Here is a 9,626-nt window from a genome sequence, read left to right as displayed (position 1 = left end):
CTAAAAAGGTTAGGGCTCTTCAGCATGGAAAAGAGACAGCTGAGGGGAGATATGTTAGCAGTCTACAAAATCATGAGTGGAGAAGAACGGGTATAAGTGGAATGATTTTTCACTCTGTCAAAAAATTACTAACCCCCTTTTCTATTAAACTACGCTAACAGTTTGTAGCACAGAGAGCCACGCTGAATGGCCCGCACTGCTCCCGACACTCATAGCACTCACCGCGCTAAAAACTGCTAGCGCACTTTAATAGAAGAGGGCCAAAGACTAGGGACCACTCAATGAAGTTACAAGGAAATACTTTTAAAACCAATAGGAGGAAATATTTTTTCACTAAGAGAATAGTTGAGCTCTGGAATGTATTGCCAGAGATTGTGGTAATGTGGCTAGCATAGCTGGTTTTAAGAAAGGTTTGGACAATTTCCTGGTGGAAAAGTCCATAGTCTGTTATTGAGAAAGACATGGGAGAAGCCACTGCTTGACCTAGATCAGTAGCATGGAATATTGCTACTCCTTGGGTTTTGGCCAGGTACTAGTGACCTGGATTGGCCACCATGAGAAGGGGCTACTGGATTTGATGGACCATTGGTCTGATCTAGTAAGGCTATTATTATGTTCTTATGGTTGTGGGGTCTCTGAGACAGGTTTTTCAAAGCCTTGGCTGGGGTTTCTTAAAGCAGGGTTTCTCAACACGTGGTACACGTACCCCAGGGGGTGACCACCGTGGGGCTGACCATTACCCTCCCATCCATCTGACCGTCTGCCTGATATATTTACTTACAGCCCCGCTAGTGCCACAACTACAGGAAGGGAAGGGACAGGCACATGCAGTGATTGCATGCTGCTGGCCCACAAGCCTTCCCACCGATGTCAATTCTGACATCAGAGAGAAGGTCCAGGATTGGTTGGCCCGGATCTTCTCTCTGACATCAGAATTGATGTCGAGGGAAAGGCTTGTGGGCTGGCGGTGTGCAATCGCTGCACGTGCCTGGCTCTTCCCTTCCTGTAGTTGCAGCACCAGTGGGGCTGTAAGTAAATGTAGCATGTGAGTGGTGAGTGGTGGCGGTGGACCAGGATGGGGGAAGGAGGAATTGACGGCAGGTCAGCTTGTGAATAGGCAGGCAGGCTTTGGTGCGGCTTTGGGGGAGGGCAGGAAGTAATTAAATGCAGCTGGTGCATGACGGGTGGCGGCGGGTTGGCTTGGGGGGCAGGCAGGCTTTGGCATGGCTTCGGAGGGGGAGATAGGGAGGGGCACTAACAGGACATTGGAAGGAGGGAGGAAGGGGGCACTGCACTAATTTGGGACATGGGAGGGAGGGAGGAAGGGGCACTAATGGAACATATGAAGGAGGGAGGGAGGAAGGGGGCACTAACTTGGGACATGGGAGGGAGGGAATAGAAAGGGACAATTGTTGGACCTGAGTGAAGAAAGAATGGAAGGAAGGAAGGAGGCTCATGAAGGGAGGGAGTGGCATGGGACATGGAAATAGAAAGGGACAATTGTTGGGCCTGAGTGAAGAAAGGAAGGAAGGAAGGAGACTCATGAAATCACCAGACAACAAAGGTAGGAAAAATGATTTTATTTTCAATTTAGTGATCAAAATGTGTCAGTTTTAAGAATTTATGGTCTCCCTTTACTAAGCTGCGCTAGTGGTTTTAGCGTGCGCTACAATGCCGCATGCACTAGACGCTGCCTCCATAGAGCTGGCATTAGTTTTTCTTTGTAGTACGGGGGTTAGCGCGCGCTAATCTTCAGCACGCAATAAAAATGCTACCACAGCTTAGTAAAAGGAGCCCTATATCTGCTGTCTAAATTTTGCACTATATGTATTTGTCTATTTTTCTATAGTTGTTACTGAGGTGACATTGCATATTTTAAAGTCATCTGCATTGACACATTTGAAAACCCCCTGAATATAAATGATAATTAACATTTTCTCAGCATACAGTGTGCTTAGTATTTATTTATTTTTTTAATTTTGTGGTTACCATTATGTATTAATAAGATTATATTGTGTGTATATGAAAAATGGATGGAAGAAATTGCATTACAAATAATATTATTATTATGGGGTGGAGTCAGGGGTGGAGTTTAGGTGGGTTTGGAGCGGAGTTTGGCTGGGGGTACTCAGTTGGTATTTGTTAGGCTTAGGGGTTACTTAGCTTGAAAAGGTTGAGAAACACTGTCTTAAAGTGTGCATCACTGCTTTTCAGCACCATAGTCTGGACAGTTCCTGTTTACAGGCAGAAGGACAGATGTTGCATCAAAATGAATCTAAAATGAACATAGAAGTTTACCAGTAAAGTTGCAGATATTGCTGAAAAGTCTGTAATTCATTGAAGTAGCCAAGCGAAATGCTGACAATCGTCACAAATGGACAATTGAAAAAAAGCCATGTAATATGGAGGACATGCTTTAGAGTAACTGCTGTCCCACTAAGGTAGTAATGCTACACAAATCTCTAGAAAATTCTGCTATGAATACTTCAAAAGACACAAACACAAGAGCAAAATCAATAGGTTCTCATAGCAAGCACCCCGCAAGCGCACCAAGATTAATGCACTACTAAACCACAAATAAATAATAATGTGTGTAAGGTGAGCCCTCAGTGTGAGGAGTTAGCAATATGGAGAAGAATACCTAGCGCTTAACTGAATAGGTAGGGGTTCCTAAATAAGCTCACCACACCTGCACACTATCACCAGGCTCAATGTGTGTACAAATGAAATGTGTGAGACACAAATGTGTTAAATAAATTTAATACTTTTAAAATACCTTTCAAGGCACACATTCTTTTTAAATTAGGCTGTCTTTGCTTTAAAGCTCTTTTTGGTCTGGCTCCGGGATACCTATCCTTTCAATTCAATTTTTATAGATCATTAAAAAATACTTGTAATAATTTTATGTTTATGTACCCTTCTGTTCAGGCTTGTCATTACAAGAGATTTTTAAATAAGACATTTGCCGTTCAATTAGGAAAAAATGAACTCTTAGTTAAGCCCCCTGATCTTTCAAATGTATTCCTATAATGTTTTTAGAAAGTTTTTATAAACACACTTGTTTGTTACATAATTTTGTTCTTAACTGTATATTTTTATCATGTTTTTTTCCTGAACTTATGTATATTTCACTGATTGTACAATTCTTCTTTGTGAACCACCTGGAACTTTTATGGATGGGCGGTATACAAGAATAAAGTTATTATTATTAAAGGTGTTATTATACATAACCCATTGAGATAGGCAATTGGTCTGCTGTCTGAGATGGTATTTCCGTTGAGTACGGGGGTGGCACCAGTGAGTTAAACTGAGAGAGTTAGTACACATGTTACAAGAGCCACAAGGAGTGTCCCCCTGGAGATTGAGCAGGAGGGAGACCCTGAGGCCTCAATACTCCAGTTAACAAATTCCCCAATTACTTGGGGCAGGAAAAGGCAATACAGGGGGTTTCTTTGAAAACTTCATGAGTGCCAAGGATGGTCCAATGTTTCTTTACAATTTTGGCCACGGCTTGCACCTGGTTAGAGTAAGATAATACACACACTTGGCGATCAATAGTATTCCTCGGTTGCTGCTGGAGTAATAATTCGGGGTTAGCATAACGTGTCCGTAAATAGGCTTTTTTGTTGGGCCATTCAGGATAAGCCCTGGCTCAAAATCTCTGAGACATTTTTTGGGCTTGAATTTTAAACTCTTCAGTGGTAGAGCAAATATGGCAAATTCTGAAGAACTGCCCTATAGGAAGGGCCTGCTTCAATCTCATGGGATGAGCTTATTTAGGCTCTCCCTACCTATCCAGTTAAGTGCTGGGGATTCTTCCCCATATCGCTAACTCCTCACACTGAAAAAAAGATTATTGACAATGGTTAAAGAGATGTGTTAGCGATGGAACCCGTTGCATCTTTCTTGGTGGGGGAGAATTCAAACAAACAAGATGATGATTGCTCCTGTAGTTTACCAGTTGAGTATGTTACCAATTTTTTTTCAGTTATCCTTTTATAAAAAGTTATATAGAATTCTTTCAGATTTCCTATGGTTAGGTAAAAATCTGAGTTACTATATCATCCTTACAGAAATCTAAATCAGGGGGTGGAGTAAATTTTCCTAATTTTCGTTTATACCATCAGGCCTACATATTGCATCAAGGTATGTACTGGATTTTTCCAGAATTATTTGATGAACTACCAAATTGGTTAAGTCTTGAAAGTCAATTGATGGCCCCTCTTCGTCTTAAACACTTATTGAGTATTAATCTCCCAAGAATATATAAAGATAATTTGATTTTTCAAGCAACTTGGAAGACTTTAAAATTAATGGATAATTTACTCCGAACTCCTATTATGAAAACAAAATCCCAGTCTTTATGGCTAAATTCTAAAATTATAGTGGGGAAAACAAAAATTCTATGGAAAAGATGGTTGCAGGTTGGGATTAGAACCCTAGAAGATGTTTGTTATCAAGATAAATTGATGTCTTTTCTCCAATTGAAACAGTCATTTGGTTTACAATCTAGTCAGCACTTTAAATGGTTACAATTAAAACAGGCAATTCTAAATGGTATTCTGGATTGGCATACTTTAAAAGGTCAACACAGCCTTCCATTTTTCTGTTTCCAAGTGGAGTTTCATGGACACAAGGCTCTGCGTGGTATAAGTTAATAAATTATTATTTACCTAAAAAAGTTACTGGGGGCCTACGAGATATCTGGAGTTCTGAAATACAACATAATATCTCTCCTGCTATGTGGCCCCGGCTTTGGAATAAAAGAGTCTACTGTACTGCTTTTGCTTCAATGAGACAAACACTTTATTTTTTATTATGCAGAATATTTTGAACTCCGGTGAGATTACAAAAATTAGATAGTACACGCTCCAACAGATGTTGGCACTGTCAAATTGAAGCAGGTAATTTAGATCATCTTTTGTTTCATTGTCCTTTAATAAAGGTCTTTTTGAGGTCTATTTGGAGCAAAATTATGCTCATTCTTGAAGTGACTTTACCATTGTCTTACGGTTATCTTCAGCACTTCTTTGTCTAAAAATCCGCTTAGAGCAGATACAGATAAACTGTTACTAATTATGACCGGAATTGCAATTGATAACGAGAAATTAGAAACATTGGGATTGTTTGAATTTTTCATTCTGGTGGGAAATTGTATGTCAGTATTATAGGTTTGAAAGAGAGATGTCAGAAAAATCTGGGGAGTTTCAAAAATTTAAAGAAACATGGGGTCCACTAGATACATGTTAATTTTCTTTAAACATACTCGCATAAAATGTACCCTTTTGAAATTGGTTTCAGTTCAAGTTTATTCACATACAGGCGGTGGGTGGGGGGTAGGCTTATTTTGCGGGGTTGGTCTTAAGTTATTTATGTATAGTTTCTTGGTGTTTTCTGAACATATTGCTAATTTATGTAAATTTTTTTACACTGTGTATATATTGCTATATATACACTGCTATATTTTGCTATATAAAATTAATAAACAATTTTTTAGAATAAATAAATATTTTTGAAACTAATATGTCACTGAAATATACTTACTGTACCTGAATATATACTGCCTCAGTAGCTTTGTCTTGCAAGCAGTTTTATCAAGTTGTATTAAGCAGTGAATATAGTATTAGTGCAAGGCCCACACTACTGTTTACTAGGCTAAACAGGGACCTTTGCAGGAACAATTTTGGTTAGCTGGCATAGGTAGAAGTGGAGAAAGCAGTGGACAGGACAAAAAGCTTTCCACCAGAGCCAGCTGGATAAAATCAGTGATCTTTTATTTCAATCCAAAGAACCATACAGTAAAAATAGACCAGACACAGCACTGTTTTTCTGCGTAACAGTCCGCCTGAATCAGGGGTCACTGTGAACTTAACATCACTGAAACTGACATCATTCCTTGAAACAAGATAAAAGCATGAATGTTTTGAGGGGGTTGTGAATGATGGTCACCATTTTGCTACAACATTGATGCATTTACCTTGTTTCAAGGAATGATGTCAGTTTCAGTGATGTTAAGTTCACCTGATGCAGGCGGACTGTTTCGCCGAAACACAATGCTGTGTCGAGTCTATTTTTACTGTATGGTTCTTTGGACTGAAATAAAAGATTACAGATTTTATCCAGCTGGCTCTAGTGGAAAGCTTTTTGTCCTGTCCCACTGCTTTCTCTGCTTGGACTTTGTTTTGTGGGCCTTCTTCCTGTTGAACTCTTGTGGCATTAGGTGAAAGTGGGCCAGGTCTGGGTGTGATAGAGGCAGGATGAGATGTGGCCAGCTGTGACAACTTATGCACTCTTATTTGGCAGCCACGTAAATGCTTCTTCACCACTAATGGTGGTGGTGCTGGCCTTCTTCAGTTTACCACTGGAATCCCTCTCAATCTTGCATGAAGGGAAAATAATATGAAATCATAATTATTGTACTCAGCAATTGCAAGGATTAAACTTAAGGGTGTCAATATCAGTTTTAAACTCTGTTCACATCATCTCCTAGAGTTTATGGACTTGTAGCCCTGTGTGTCTATATACCATTGTCTCTCAAATTGTGTGTCACGGTACAGTGGTGTGCCTCAAAGTGATTCTGGGTGTATCACCAGAAATTCCATAATTTTACTTTATTTTTAAAAATTCCTTTCATAAGTATACACTAGAATAATTGTCATGTACATCAAATACTTAAGAGACTGTCAATATTATGAGCGTCCATGTGCATAAGGATACAACCGCCCAGACAAGCATCATTCATTAACGTGATTGATCCTTGAAAACTAATGGCAAATAATTTTATTTTTTATGCAATAATTATTCTAACTTGAGCAACAAAGCAATCAAGGCATTACTGTTTGGATCTTCTTATCTTTGCAGACCTGGATTTTCAGCTCTGACAAATTAAATTTTAAAAAAAGAGAATGAATGCAAATGGTGGATGATGAAATGTGTATTTGCTTACTTACTATCTAGCCATGTTTTGTGTTAATTTGAACTCAAAAACAAGCACATCCATCGCGTTGATTAGCAATTCCATCTCTCTAATGTAGATTCACTGTTGTTAGAATTACCCATACATAGCTTAACTTTAAATAAATAACTCAATTTATTTTTATTTATTTTTTGGTGGGGGGTTGCAGTTTTATAATTTCAGTTATAATATGCCGTGAAAAACATTTGCTCCATTTAGTGTAAATGTATTTAGTAAAAATGTATGTTTTATCTCTTTGTTGTATTTTACCAGGATACTTTTTATGGAATTATATGTACTGCTTTCTGTGCTGTGAGCTACTTAGAACCTCTCCGGTATGGCGGCATATAAATAAATTATTATTATTATTATTTTTCTCAGATTAGTAACATTAGAGACATAAAGGCCCTTCCTGAGTCTCTGCTGACTGTCCCATTAATATTTTATTGCTTTTCAATTAAATGGTCATGAAAAATATTTCATATTTCTATGGCTTTATTACGCTGTTTATGAGTGTGAGCTGATAGGATTGGTTAATAAAACCAATACATTAAGAATCCGTGCTTAAGGTGCTTCATCTAATCTGCATGTTACACTGGTGCTGGCTTTTCCTTCAGCATGGTTTGGTACTATTAGTTTTTCTTCATCAGATGTCTGACTGGGAAGCTGGCTGAATCCAGGTTTCCTTTTGCCTTTGTGATACATAATAAAAGGCCTTATGTTTACTGGCAGCTGGTAAACATATAAATTCACTGACTTTGGATTTTCAAACTCACCATTTAAATAATGCGAAGAAAATCTCTCTTACCAAATTGTCACTATCTGGATAATATGTGAGCAGATGGTAAAGATGAAGCCTGTATCTGATTCTGAATTTAAGAACGTTTGGGACAAACATTTAGGACTCCTCTTACTAAGGTGCGCTAGCGTTTTTAGCGCACGCAGGAAATTACTGCGCGCTACGCTTCTAGAACTAACGCCAGCTCAATGCTGGCGTTAAGGTCTAGAGTGCGCTATTCCACTTGTTAAAGCCCTAACGCGGCTTAGTAAAAGGAGCCCTTAGTATCTCTTAGGGACAGGAATAGTTAATAGATGGTACATTTGGATAGACTGGATAGGTCACATGGCCCTTATCTGCCTTCATTTTCTGTGTTTAATAAAATCAATCAAAAAATAAACCACAACATTTTTGAGATCAAAGATGTGCACTGTTTATAATGACCCAGGACCCTTATTTGTAAAACAAAATATATAAAACTCTCTTTCCTTGTGTATCTCTTCCCCTTCAGTTCATCTTGCTCTACTTATATTAACATGTACTGGTGAGATGTCTACATGCAGTTCTGAGCACAGTGAATCTCTGGAATCAGCCATCGGTGGAGGCAGGAAGTGAAAATGTGAGTTTAGGCATGTTTGAGTCAGAGAGGGAGGGAAAGGACAAGGGAAAAGCAGAGTGACTAGAGGTTACGCGGGGTCTGCACAGGGCTGGATTTATACATAGGCAACACATGCACATGCCTAGACACCAAATTCTGAGGGCCTGTTTTACAAAGCTGCGGTAACAGCCCCGAAGCCCATAGAGATTTAAAGGGCTTTGGGGCTGTTGCTGCATGGCTTTATAAAACAGGCTGTGAATGCGCTCAAACTGGGACATTCCCTAACTTGATCTCAATTCTGTGAAAGAACCCCTGGAACCTGCCCTCTGCTGTCTTTTATGGCTGCTGAAATATCAAATCTTGGAGACTGGGGCAACCGGGTAGACATTTGGGGCCAAAAGGTCCTACTTTAACAACACCATTATGCTCAAATCAGCACACCAGTGTCTGATATACTTTGATTTTTAACAGGAAGGATTTTCCAAAATTTTACAGGTCTCCTCAAAAGGAAGCAGCAATCTGAAAATGAAGGAAATGAAATGATTTTGTTTATTTTGCAGTGTGAACGGAATTATCTAACAGCATGTATTACTGCTATAAGAACCATAAATATTCACAAGATACATACATGAAAATAAAGTGCAGCTAATCCTTTATGCAAAGCTGTCCATTGCTCCTTCGGACCCCAGTGCCAAGCACCTTTAATAAGCATACATTAAGTATAAAAAAAAGTCCTTCATTGCAAGGCTCTGCTCCATGGGTTTGCAGTTATTTCTCATCTTGCAGGGCAGTACCCTTTTTAGTCATGATTTGATAAATCTTTTCCCTGAAGTGCTGGTCTCTGCTGAGCTGCTTGGCTGCCTCCTTCAGGCTCTCAAAGTTATCCACCTCCGCTGGAGAGACGATGAAGGACTGGGAGTGCCTTACTGTAACAGAGATCATTTTCTGTCACACCAGAAGAAATGAAGTAATGCTTTCTCACCTTAACTCGCTCCCAAATGGGAGTCAATTTCTACAGCACTGTGAATTATCATCATAGAGAGGTACCCGACATTTCAGAAAACTTTGACAGCACAGCTGACCCAGGGCTGTAGAAAGTGCAAGGGAGGCAGGTACACAAATCATTCCTTGTCTATTGCACCTCCTGAGGAGGCCATGGGCAACAGCAGGGTGGGAGTGCTAAGGGGCATGTCACACAAGGCATGATCCGTCTTGGGATGCTCCTGACTGACATTATATTAAATGTGGTTTTTCACTTTCTGTTCTCAGCTCCCCGCCTTTTTTTGATCAACCAT

The 9,626-nt window shown here is 39.5% G+C and overlaps 1 protein-coding gene across 4 annotated transcripts in view; it reads right to left on the bottom strand.

Annotated features, from left to right (window-relative positions):
• Positions 1-8,892: 8,892 nt before the first annotated feature.
• PLEKHD1 (pleckstrin homology and coiled-coil domain containing D1) overlaps positions 8,893-9,626 on the bottom strand; it is a 110,925-nt gene continuing 110,191 nt past the window's right edge. For all 4 annotated transcript variants that reach the window (XM_033952356.1, XM_033952358.1, XM_033952357.1 and 1 more), the window contains exon 13: positions 8,893-9,257. In XM_033952356.1, coding sequence (XP_033808247.1) covers positions 9,100-9,257 — 158 coding nt within the window. In that variant the 3' untranslated portion in view covers positions 8,893-9,099. The remainder of the gene's footprint in view (positions 9,258-9,626) is intronic.

The sequence above is a fragment of the Geotrypetes seraphini genome, chromosome 7, assembly GCF_902459505.1.
Source record: "Geotrypetes seraphini chromosome 7, aGeoSer1.1, whole genome shotgun sequence".
NCBI classification, from domain to species: Eukaryota; Metazoa; Chordata; class Amphibia; order Gymnophiona; family Dermophiidae; genus Geotrypetes; species Geotrypetes seraphini.
The sequence above is the reverse complement of the archived record's forward strand: the minus strand, read 5'-3'. Positions and strand labels throughout refer to the sequence as shown.